Raw genomic sequence first — 13406 nt, 5'->3', positions numbered from 1 at the left:
ACGGTGGCCCAAAACTACATTTGTTAATGTGTGCACTGAGTTGCTGACTTGAGGGTGGGGGGAGTACAGAAAGCCGGAGGTGGCATCACTTCTGGAAAACTAGAAGTGGTTCAGTTACCTGAAGCCAGCGTTGAATTGACAAGTGGCACTACACATCTACGTCTCTTGCAGTGGACAAGAAAGTTGCCTCGCAACCAGCCTAAATGAACAGAAGATGTGGAAATGTTCAGCAGGTTGAACAGCATCTGTGGAAAAGAAATGGGGTAAGCATTTCAGGTTGGTGACTTTTCATGTAGAATGATCGGTCAATAGCCTAAAAAAAACTTTCATTTCCTTCTCTGTAGTTGCTCTATAACCTACTGAGTATTTTCAGCATTTTTTCGTTAGAATCAGAACCAGATTTATTATCACTGATATATAACATATCATGAAATTTGTTGTTTTGTGTAAGACAAAAAAAAATTACTATAAGTTCCAGAAAAGTGTAGAAGATGAATAATCTTCATTGCTCCCTGTTACAATTGATGGCGAGAATTTGCTAAGGACCTACAAGTACCTGGGGGTGCGTCTGGATGACAAACTTGAGTGGAACACCAGCACAGAGGCTGTGTACAAAAAGGGCCAGAGTCGCCTCTGCTTCCTGAGGAAACTGAGGTCCTTTGGAGTATGCAGACCTCTCCTCCACATGCTCTACCAGTCTGATGTCACCAGTACAATCTTCTGTGTGGCGTTGTGCTGGAGCAATGACATCAACATGGGTGATGCCAACAGGCTCAATAGACTATTTAGAAAGGCTGGCTCTGTTGTAGGAGTCAAACTGGACACATTGGAGGCTGAGGTAGAACAAAGGACCCTACGGAAAATCCTGGTAATCTTGGACAATGTTTTTCACCCTCTGTATGCCACCTTGGTTGAACAGAGAAGCACCTTTAGTGATAGACTAGGACAGCCGTGCTGCTCCAAAGAGAGCCAGATGAGGTCATTCTTATCCTCGGCCATTGGGCTCTATAGTGATGACTCCCTCCTGTTAGACTGTTTGAGGTAGCTTATTTTTTATTCTTTCTTTCTTCTCTTCTAATATTTGTATATCTATACACTTGTAATGCTACTGTGCTGCTGTAATTTCCTTTGTGATCAGTGAAGTATCTATCTAATAAGATAGTGTTCCTGGACCATCCAGAAATCTGATAGTGGAAGGGGAAAAGCTGTTCTTAAAATATTGAATGTTAGTGTTCAGGCTTCTGTACTTGTCCTCAAAGCGAACGCAAGGAGGGCATGTCTTGCATGGTGAGGATTTTTAATGATCGATGCTGCTTTCTTGAGGCACTGGCTGCTGAAATTGTCCCATGATGGAGTTGGCTGAGTCTACAACCCTTTGCAGCCTCTTCGACCGCGTACGTTAGAACCTCCGTGCAGCCTCTTCGACCGCGTACGTTAGAACCTCCGTGCAGCCTCTTCGACCGCGTACGTTAGAACCTCCGTGCAGCCTCTTCGACCGCGTACGTTAGAACCTCCGTGCCAGATTGATGCAACCAGTCAGAATGCTCTTCACCATTCTGTGAAATTGCACCATTTCTGTGGAGATTTGCAAGAGTCTTATTTGCAGTTTGTAGAGATTTGGTAAGCCACTGCCATGTCTTCTTCTGATTACATTAATGTTTTGGGCACTGGATAGATCCTTGAAATGTTGATCCCAGGAATTTGGAGTTGCTCACCCTTTCCACCACTGACCCCTCGGTGAGGACTGGTGTGTGTGTTTTCCTGACTTCCCCCTTCCTGAGGTCCACAATCAATTCCTTGAGATGGCACAGTAACAGCAGTTAGCATAAAGCTTTACAGTGCTGGTGGTCAATTGGAAGATGGAGGTTCGATTCTCATTAGTGTCTGTAAGGAGTTTGTACTTTCTCTCTGTGACCATGTAGGTTTCCTTCAGGTGCTTCGGTTTCCTTCCACCTTCCAAACACATTCAGGTTAGGGCTGGTAAGTTGTGGGCACCCTATGTTGGTGCCGGAAAGATGGCCACACGTGCAGCTGCGCCAGTAAACTGTTAATCACTTACACAGATGCTGCATTTCATTGTGTGTTTCGATGTTCATTTCACTCTGCATGAAAATTAGCTTTATTTGTCAAAGTTGTTAGACCATTCATAAACCGATCTACCTCAGTCCTGTAGGTTTCCTTGTAGCTATCTGAGATTTTGCCACAGTCATCAGCAATTTTATAGATGATGTTTGAACTGTGCCTAGCCACTCAGTCAAGAGGGTAGAGAGAGTAAGTGTGCATCCTTCAGGTGCACCTGTGTTAATTGTCAGCAAAGAGGAGATGTTATTAGCATTCTGAACTCACCAGTGTCTGAAAAAGGGAGCCAGGAGTCTCGTTGCAGAGGCAGGTACACAGCCCAAGTGTTGAAGCTTGTTGATTCATAGTGAGAAGTTGATGGTGTTGAGCACCAAGCTGCAATACACAAAAAGCAGCCTGACATGTTCTGCTGTTTCTTAAGTGCCTCAAAGGTGAGTGGAGAACAAGGGAGATTGCATCTGCTGTAGACTTGTTGTGGCAGTAGGCAAATTGTGAGACACTACTCCAGGTGCAATCTCATCAAAGATTTTCTATATTCATAGTATGACATTGTCCCTTCTATACTCAAATCCTCTTGTTTTATTTTATATCACTCTCCTAATAACTTGCTGTACCTGCATATTAGCTTTCAGTGACTTAGATATAAGGGCACCTGGTTTATATTGAGCATTTTCCAGTCCCATCACCATTTGAAAAGAAAGTAGTCTGCTTTTCTGCTTGTGCATTGTAGTGTTGACCTTTTTTTCACATTGTATTCCATCTACCATGCACTTGTTTTTATGCTCTTGACACACTTTTACCTCATCCTGCCTGATCACAATCTCACAAGGTTTTGTATCATCAGCAAACTTAGACATAAGACCTATTGCCTCATCAGTCAACTAACTGTTATAGATTGTGAATAACATTGACTCCTGCAGTTCTGTTTAGTCAGAGCCTAATAATGATCCATTTATTCCCGCTTTGTGCTGACTGTCTTCTTAACCAATTCTTACACCCTTTGAGTATATTGCCCCCAATTCTCTGTGCTTCGCCTTTGTTGACTGATCTCTTGAGCAGCAACTGATTCAAATCTAATCAACTTTCATGCACTGATTTCCTCCTTTTCTATTCTACTAGTCACATTCTCAAAGAACTCTAATGGATTAGACAGACTTGATTTTCTTTTCATAAATCCCTGTTCCTTCTGCTGTATTCTATCATCTGTTTTAGATGTTCTGTTCCTATATCATCCATTATAGTCTCAAATGTTCTCTACTGTTGATGTAAGCTAGTAGATGGATGGAACCCTGTTTTCCTTTCATATTAAGTAAGACATCACTGCCTCTGTAGATACCTTAAACAAAACTGGGAGATAGATAATTGAGTCCTTGGGAATTATCAGCTTAGAATCCTGCTAACTTGTACATTTTCTTTTACTAATTACTAGTGGCATGCTGTCTCAGTTCCAGCAACCTGCAATCAATCCTAACCTTTGATAGAGTTTGCATGTTCTCCCTGTGAGTGTGTTTCCTCCCACATCCCAAAGATAAGTAGGCATTTGCTAATTGCAACTGTAAATTGCCTCTAGCATGTAGGTGAGTTGTAGAATCTGGCAGCGGTGAGCGGGTGGTGTTGGTGGGAATGTGGGAAGAATGAAATGTACAGGGACAGGATTAATGTAAATAGTTGGTTGACAGTCAGTTTGCAGACCCCGTTTCCATGCTCTGTCTCTGATTCTGACTTGTATCCACACTTGTGGTTCTCGAGTATTTCTGGCAATTCTTTAGTGTTTTTTATGAAGACAGATGCAGTGTTTGTGTAATTTATTTGTCTTATTCCCTGTATAACAAAATTTCTTGTTTGTGTCTATAATGGGTCCACATTTATCCTGGCTAGTCTTTTCCACTTTGCATTTCTATAGAATCTTTGGCAGTCTGCATTTACTGTCAATTAAACCTTTCCTCTTTTTGATCAATTTTGCTCTCATAAATTACTCCTAGTTTTCAAGTTTACTTTTTTTTTCCCCCTGACAAGTTTGTGAATCATTCTATTGATTTCTCTTCAATTTCTTGTCAGACTGGCACCTTTTATTCATTTTGTTTCTTATTTTGCATGCTTAATAATTTCTGTAAATCGTATGTTATTTTGTAGTTCCTGTTCTATGCGTACCCAATAAACCAAAATTTAGTTTTGATAGGATGCTAGTGCCAGATAGTAATCCTTCCTCATTACTGGATGTAAAACAGCCTTGGTATGATAATCTAGAAAGACATCCAGTATTGCTCCTCGTGTTTGACCTCCACCTTTCTACCAAAAATTTGGCTTGTTTAATCTGTCTGCAGATTAAAGCCCTCCTTGCCTTGTTACTGTCTTACCTCTAAGTTTATGGCCAATGTTACAACTGGTATTTGACAGCCTGCAAATAAATCCCACCCACTAGAGTTTGTCGCCCTTTGCTATTTTGTGATTCCACCTAAAATTTACTAACTCTACATCTATAGAGCCAAGATAATTTCTCACTACTGACCTATTGATTCATATTAATAGTGCAGGTTGCCTCTCCTTCCTAGATATTAATTACCCTTGTCCATTCGGAAAACTGCTTACTAATTCCTTCTGAGATGTAAATAGAGGAGATGAATGGAAAGGGGAGAGGAAAAAAACCAAGGTGATATCTGAGAGATCCACAATGTTTTAGTGTTGAAGATGTGAAATGAAAGAATGCTGGAAATACCCAGAAAATTGGGCAATATCTCTGAGAAAATGGGATTAGTGCTTCAGGTTGAAGATGTTGCATCATGTCTGTATGGACTATAGAGTCAGTAAGGTTTGGCTCTGTGCTGAAAGAAGAAAGAGAAAGTATTTGGAAAATGTGTAAGAGAAAATGGTGAGGTTGAGAAAGGTTCAGTATGGAAGGGTTGAGGGGAGCTCTGCAGGAATGAGTATCACTGTGTGTGTACAAGATATAAAGAAAAGTCTGAGCAGACAGACATGTACCCCCCTCTCCTGTCGTGCTTCACTGCTGCTTCATCCTTGATCAGGAGTAACTCATCACTTTTGGTGGAACTGTTGAGCAGAGTCTGAATAAGGGAGAATGTAAAGGCTACAGCTGTTATAAGTAAGTACTGAGCAGTCTTGTGAGACATGGCATTTCTTCCTAGGACTGTTACTTCTAATAGACTCCTCCCTGGTAGGGGTGTCTGGCTGTAGTCTGAGAGGGTCTCCCTCGACCCCCATCATTGAAAGCATTCTTCCAATGGGTGGTATTCTGCACAACACTCTGCCTTCAGCCTTGCTTCAAAAATCAGTACTGTTCAGCGTGGTAGAGCGTTGCTTGTCCTCAACGCTTTCCAAAGTTGCATCTGTGTACTAGCAGCTGCAATCGAGTAGAAAAAATGTGTTACTACATCAGGAAGTTTAACAATGCTCTAAGTATCGTAATAGCACTTTTAGAAAATGGTGTAAGCAGACTACATTTTCTGTTTTTAATGCATATGAAATATAGTAGTACAAATAGTATTATCTAATTCCTAAGTCAGGCCTTTTAGCTTCATTGTAAAGCATCTCTGTTTATATTACGTTGTGCACGCTTAATATTAAAGGAAAGGCTGTTCCTGTTCTGTCACTATGGACTTGTATTTAAAGGTCGTGGAAGTGAACTGCCAAGTCTATGAAACATCTGTGGTATTAAAGTCTGTGTAAACTTAATACTATGTGCTTTCGTCATTGGGTTAACATATTGTAATTTTCGTACAAAAACCAAATGCAAAATGATTTGGTTTTATGCCGTTTTTCCACTTTCATAGTGTACGTAGTATACACAGTAGCAGCCAATACTCTTTCCAGTGCGGGCCCTAATTCTATGAATGTTGATGCATTCTGCAAATAGTACCATATGTTTAAAGCTTAGCAGGAAATGCTGCGGAAAGGAACTATAGGATTGCCTATTGAAGGAGGTATTTGCGGCAATTTTTTTTTTAAAAACAAAAGGTATCTTCTGTTGTCAAAGTAATTTTGATTTCTTACGAATTGCTTTGGTTCCAAAATGATTAGAAGGAGGGGGAGGTCCCTGAACAATGATACCAAAGCAAGTCTTATTGAGGCTGTTGCTGCAGATGGGTTATTTGAAATTAATGGAGAATTACATTAGTTTTAATAGTAGAGGAGACAGTCTTGTTTTTTTCCACTCATTTCCACATCCTATCTGTTGCCAAGATCTTAATCTGATTACCCTTCATAATTCTGTATACCTCTATCATTTCTCCCTGAATCTTTGTTCAGAGAGTAGCAACCATAGCTTCTCTAGTTCAAATTTAGAGCTGAAATCTGGTAAATCTTCTTTGCACTCCCTTGGATCTTCCTGACTGGTAACCAGATTTTGACGGACAAAATTTCAGCTGTGGCCCAAGCAGTATTTAATGCAGGATCCACATATCTGTTCTTGTACACGATGAGCCTGTTTATAAACCTCAGCATTCCCATATGCTTTATACTTATCACGCAGAAAATGCCCTCCACCTGTATCCTCTTTTAGAAATATGCTACGTAATCTCTTTTCTCTATTCTTCCTGCTAAAGTGTGCCACTTCACACTTCTATGCGTTGTGTTTCACCTGCACATGTCTGCCCGTACCCTCAACCTGTCTCTACCTTATTGCTGTACATTATTATCTTCCTTACGAAGCTTTATGTCATCTGCAGTGCTGGAAACTACCCATGCCAATCCCAGCAGTGACTGCTATCCAATTAGCCGACAATACAGTTACATACAACGGTTCACCACGACTGTTTTCCATTTTAGATTGGATCAGATTCAACCTTATTGTCATTGTGCCAAGTACAGATACAAAGCCAATGAAATGCAGTTAGCATCTAAGTAGAAATGCAAAGAAATCCGTCAGTTTCCAGGCATTGTACCTTCAATTCTATTTCTGTTTTCTGTTGAGCTGTTTTCTAACCATATTACCTTGGATCTTGATATTCCATAAAGTTTAATTCTCAATTTCAATCTATTTAGCTGAACATGATTTCCTTCTAACAATTTATCGTTGCTGTCCATCAATGCATGAAGCCAGGGGATATGAATGAGGTCCTAAACAAATACTTCTAATCCATATTCAATACTGAGAAGATCATGAAAGCTGGGGAGTTGAGGGAGGGGTATGCTGGTATTTTGGAGCACGTCTGTATCAGAAATGTAGCAGTCTTGGAAATATTGGAGTAAATTAGGATGGAAAAATCCCCACAATGCAACAGGATCTATCCCAGGATGCAAGGGAGGAGACTTGGGACCCCGATAGAGATTTTTACATCTTCATTAGCTTCTGGTGAGGTTCCAGAGGACTGAAGGGTAACTAATGTTGTTTACTTGTACAGAAAGAAATATACTTGGAAACTACAGATTGGTGAGCCTTGTATCTGTGGTAGAGAGGCGCCTTGAGAATTTTCTGAGGAACTGGATTTATGTTCACTTGGAAAGGCAGGGAGTGATCAGGAAGAGGCACCCTATGCAGATAACACACATCAAAGTTGCTGGTGAACGCAGCAGGCCAGCCAGATGCTGCCTGGCCTGCTGCGTTCACCAGCAACTTTGATGTGTGTTGCTTGAATTTCCAGCATCTGCAGAATTCCTGTTGCTTACCCTATGCAGATATTGTCTCTCAAATCTTGAGTTGTTTTTTGAGGAGATGACTGGGAAATTTGATGACTGAATGGTAGATGTGGTTGATTTGGACTTTAGTAAAATTGTTGATAAGGTCTCGTACGGTAGACTGGTCTAGAAAGCTACAACACAATTGATCCAAGGCATCTTGGTGATTGAATCCAAAATTTTCTTGAAGATAGGAGGTAGAGGGGAGTGATGAATGGCATTTTTCTGACTGAAATCTCTAATAAAAGGTGTACTACAGAGATTGGTGCTCGGTGCTTTGTTTGTAACATTGATTTAGATGAGAATGTAGAGTATGATTAGTAAGCTTGCAGATGATTCAAAAATTGTTGGAGTTATAGGTATCAGAAAAGAATGTCATTGACATAAATCTGTTGGAAAGTTGGTGTAGTAGATGCAGATTGAATTTAATCCAGGCAAGTGAGAAGTAATGCATTTGGGAAGTCAAATTCTGGTAGGACATGGAGACTAGATGCCAGTTGGTGTTGAGGTACAGATGCCAGTTGGGGTGCAAATGCTAACTTGCTGAAAGTAGCAACAGGTAGAGAGGGTGGTAGAAAGAGACATTTGGAATGGCTGACTTTGATGGCCAAGGCATCGAGTACGAATTGAGACATCATGGTGCAGCTGTATAAAACATCGGTTAGATTACTCTTGGAATATTGTATAGTTCTGATTGTCATGTTGTCATAAGGATGTGATAGAAATAGAGAGTGCAGAATAGATTCACTGGGGCATTGCCTAGAAAGAGGGCTGTAGTTAAAAGAAGAGATTGGATAGATTGGGTTTATTTTCAGTGGAATACAGGAGACTGAGAGGTGACATTCTAGAGTTTTATAAAAATTATAGGACTTGAGGTAGATGGGCACAATTTTTTTTTACCCCAGAGGGAAGTCTAGAACGAGAGGGCACGAGAGAGGGGAAAATATCAAAGGAGATCTGAGGGGTAAGTTTTCCACATATAGTAACTGTGTGGAGTGAGCTCCCGGTGGAGGCAGATACAGTAACAATATTTACAAGATATTGAGGGACCTGGGTCGAATGTGGGTAAATGGGATTTAGTGTTGATAGTTGGCAAGGACAAGATGGATTGAAAGGGCCTGTTTTTGTGCTAATGTGATTTTGTGTTTCTGTGAGAGACAAATATTTAGGGAGGTTGGCCTTTAGTGCAAGTTAGATTGGGCAAAAGTTGTGGAGACTTGTTACCTTGTGTACATTACATGAGACAACATGAGTACTGGTTTCAGTTTAGTGCTCTTATTTAAGGAGGGATAATTTGGCGAAGACTCACTTGGATAATTCCCAGGTTGAAGGGGTTAATTTATGAGTCAGGAGGGAAAAGGAAAGATTATTTTATTAAATTGGTAAATTGAGATAGTGCAAGGAAAAACATGGCCTTTCTGAACGGTGGAGCAGTCCTGAATGACTGTACGGCTTGTTCTGATCTTATTTCCTATATTCTTGTAATATCTTTTTGCATGCTTTGGTTTCCTTTTCATTTCTTCTCTTGGCACAATATGTTCATGTAGTTTCTGTCTGTGGCTATTCACCTGATTTCTGTAGTACTCCTTTTACTTTTGTTATCTTCTGTACATACAGTTGGCCCGCCGTATCCATGGGTTTCGCATCCACGGATCGAAAATACTGTACAGGTTTCCCCCGCTATTCAAAAGTAGAGCCGAAATGGTGTAAAGTGAAGAAGCAATTACCATTAATTTATATGGGAAAAATTTTTGAGCGTTCCCAGACCCAAAAAATAACCTACCAAATCATACCAAATAACCCATAAAACCTAAAATAACACCAACATATAGTAAAAGCAGGAATGATAATGATAAGTACACAGAGATAATGTATGTACAGTATAATGTAGTTTCACTTACCACAATCGGGAAGACAGTGAGCACACTGGAAGGTTCATGCATTTTACTATCATACAGTTCTTTGTAAACACTCAAAACAGCCTGCAAACCTGCCCTAAACCTACATGCCCTTTCAAAATTAAAGTCATACTTCTCTGCAATCGTTGCAGCACTGTCAAACGTAGCAAAAATCTCACGCTGTTCAAAGCTATGGCGTGCGCGCTACCTCTATAACGGCTCGCTGCAAAACAAACGCTGAATGCTATTTTCGCTTTTCGCCACTCTTGCTGCTCGGAGTGCGCGCTGCCCCATAACAGCTTGCTGCAAAATAAAATGCTATTTTCACTGAGGCAGCATCAGCGTTCCCAGAAGAGATACGATGGTTGCGTCTGTACTGAACATGTACAGACATTTTTTCCTGTCATTATTCCCTAAACAATACAGTATGATAACTATTTACATAGCATTTACATTGTATTAGGTATTATAAGTAATCTAGAGATGATTTAAAGTATACAGGAGGATGTACTTAGGTTGTGTGCAAATACTACGCCATTTTATATAAGGGACTTGAGCATCCGTGGGGGGTCCCGGAATGAATCCCCCGCAGATATGGAGGGCCGACTGTACTTTATCTTTTAGGGACCTCCTAATTTTACCGTGGGAGTGAAATTAGGAGTGTGAAGGAATACGTTGTTTGCCTGGAGGTGTGCCACTTCAACAACGCACAGGACACAGCAACCTACTTGATAGGTGCCCCACCCAAGACTAGATTGCTCAATGAGGAACTGTTGTGAGTCAGTGGGACAAATGTCTTAGCAGAAACATCCCTATGATAGGTGTTAGCTTTCTCCTTCTGTTGTGAAGTTCAAAATACTTTCGGTACTGAACCCAAGTTTAGAAATACAAGTGTAGGTCTGTGATCTTGAGTAATATACCCTGATTTGGTTGCTGCTTTATGATGTGCTCACACTTGTGACGGGGTTGAACTATTGTAGTTTTGCTTATGTATGTTATGTGACCACTTCTTGCTGATGGCACCCACATTGGTGGAAGATTGCATGTACTTTATTTGTCTCTAATTGTTGGGCATTCTCTTGCTCAGGGTGCCGTGTTGACACTGTGGTGCAGAGAAGGATGGGGAAGAGGCGGTGCCTTCAAGCAGAGCCAACCCTCGAGCAGAAAATAGCAGCGGGTTGCTGTGGAGTGAAGAAGCCCAAGCTATCTGGCAGCAATGTACACAACCAGCTGAACCACTCTGGCACTGGCCTAGGCTGTGGCTCGGTTCCTAGCCTGCAGTCTGGAACAGCCCTGGGGAACCATCACAACTACAGCCAGAACCACAACTACAGCCAGAACCATTGCGAGAGGAATAATCGGGACAGCAATGGAAACCTGAACTCTTTGAACTCTACACTCAGCTCCGTGACTGGGCTGACTGCAGTGGGAAGTCGTCCAAACGGGACTGGGCACAGTGGGACCAGTGGACTGAATGTGAGGAACTTGGTGGTGACCGCAGAGATGTGCTGCTACTGCTTTGATGTGTTGTACTGTCATCTCTATGGATTCCCACTGCCCCGATCACCCAGGTTCACCAATGACCCATAGTGAGTACTGCAGTACAGGGAGAGGTTGTAAAGAGAAGCAAGCGCATCCCCATTGGGGGAAGATGAGGTTAAATCCCATCCTGTTTAAAAGAAAATCATTGTGTACCTTGGTTTCCTTTCGACCCTTCTACCTAGCTCCAATTTATACTGAAGGACTTTGCTCTCAAGCTAACTAAACTGTGCATTGAGTTAAGTAAAGTCTGTTCTTCAATACATCCATATGGGCTGTGTTCTTCCACACAAAGAATGTTATGTGGGCAAGCACAGCACGTCAATTATACTGTTTTTCCATAATTATGTCTATCCAGTTCAACAGTAATGTTTATATTGTTAGTGACCTGGGAGCAAAATTCTTTATGGTCTTTTGTTTTTACTTTAAAGGGATACTTGGTTATGATATTTAGGTCCAGTGCATCCACTGTGCCTGAGATATCTGGCTGCAGTTTGTCAGTTGTCACTCAGGTCATTTGGACACAGTTCAGTGGCCAGCACAGGGTACAGATCAGGAACTGGCATGGTGGCTGTTCTGAAGCTGTGTACTGGCCACTGCCAAGGCTGCTTTGGTGCAATATATCATCATGATGCCATGAAGGATCTCGTTTATATGCATTTGAAAGTAAGAGTCTATAAAGTCTTGCTGGTTTAGTGACCTTGAACAGCTTTCTCTTTGCTTTCCAGCAGATGATGGAACAACTAAAGTGGTGAGAGCACAGATTGTTTCCTCTGTACCAGGGCTGATTGATCACTTCGTGGCCTACGGTAGAAGGAGTCAATTTTAGAAAACTTAGCACATTTATTTTTCAACATAATCCCCTCCTACATGTACACACTTAGTCCAGCGGTCACGGAGCATACGGATCCCTTTGTAGAAGTCGGCGTCATGGACCTCAGAAGTGGTCCACAGCAGGGGTGATTGATAAGTTCATGGCCTAAGGTAGAAGGAGATGAGTTATACAGTTTTCGTTACATGCACGTGCAGTTCAACTCTTTGAGTGAAAATGCACAAAGTTTGAAGTTAATAACTCGTCTCCTTCACCTTCATCACTTCACCTGTGAGTCGATTGGGGTGATATACTGCATCCGGTGCTCCCGATGTGGCCTTCTATATATTGGCGAGACCCGACGCAGACTGGGAGACCGCTTTGCTGAACACCTACGCTCTGTCCGCCAGAGAAAGCAGGATCTCCCAGTGGCCCCACATTTTAATTCCACGTCCCATTCCCATTCTGACATGTCTATCCACGGCCTCCTCTACTGTCAAGATGAAGCCACACTCAGGTTGGAGGAACAACACCTTATATTTCGTCTGGGTAGCCTCCAACCTGATGGCATGAACATCGACTTCTCTAACTTCCGTTAATGCCCCACCTCCCCTTCGTACCCCATCCGTTATTTATTTATTATTATTAATTTTTTTTCTCCCTCGGTCCCTCTCACTATACTCCTTGCCCATCCTCTGGTGCTCCCCTCCCCCTTTCTTTCTCCCTAGGCCTCCCGTCCCATGATCCTCTCCCTACTCCAGCCTCCTATCCCTTTTGCCAATCAACTTTCCAGCTCTTGGCTCCATCCCTCCCCCTCCTGTCTTCCCCTATCATTTTGGATCTCCCCCTCCCCCTCCCACTTTCAAATCTCTTACTATCTCTTCCTTCAGTTCATCCTGATGAAGGGTCTCGGCCTGAAACATCGACTGTACCTCTTCCTAGAGATGCTGCCTGGCCTGCTGCGTTCGCCAGCATTTTGTGTGTGTTGCTTGAACTTCCAGCATCTGCAGATTTCCTTGTGTTTAGGTTTTCTGAAATTGACTCCTTCTACCCTAGGCCGTGAACTTATCAATCACCCTTCGTATTTTTTTTGTCAGGGAACAGGAAGTACATTTGGCTTAAAACAGGAGTTGCAACTCTAAGATGTGGCTTCAATTTGAGTGTGGACTGAGCAAATGAGACCTCTACTCTCCTTGCTTGGTGCTGATAAAGAGATGAGTTTGGATTGATTTTTAATAGTTTAACTGGGCCATCTGTAAAATGGTGTTTGGCAATACAAAAACTCATACAAAATTGGTGAGTGTATTTAAATTGAGTGCTGAAGATCACCACTGGTCCAGTGCTTCCATGGTACTAAGAAAACACATGGCATGTTGGATAACGTAGGGGAAAGTATAATCCATTATAAGCACATGACCTTAATGTGTTTTGTCTAGTCTTGGGCACTC

At 41.8% G+C, this 13406-nt stretch overlaps 1 protein-coding gene across 4 annotated transcripts in view; it reads left to right on the top strand.

The window, feature by feature from the left end:
- Positions 1–13406, top strand: part of LOC140196486 (AMMECR1-like protein) — a 79725-nt gene that overhangs the window by 36833 nt on the left and 29486 nt on the right. For all 4 annotated transcript variants that reach the window (XM_072255778.1, XM_072255782.1, XM_072255781.1 and 1 more), the window contains one exon: positions 10696–11197. In XM_072255778.1, the coding sequence (XP_072111879.1) occupies positions 10728–11197 (470 nt within the window). In that variant the 5' untranslated portion in view covers positions 10696–10727. The remainder of the gene's footprint in view (positions 1–10695; positions 11198–13406) is intronic.

Source organism: Mobula birostris, chromosome 4 (genome assembly GCF_030028105.1).
Source record: "Mobula birostris isolate sMobBir1 chromosome 4, sMobBir1.hap1, whole genome shotgun sequence".
NCBI lineage: Eukaryota > Metazoa > Chordata > Chondrichthyes > Myliobatiformes > Myliobatidae > Mobula > Mobula birostris.
Note: the sequence above shows the minus strand (reverse complement) of the source record. Positions and strands in the feature narration are given on the sequence as shown.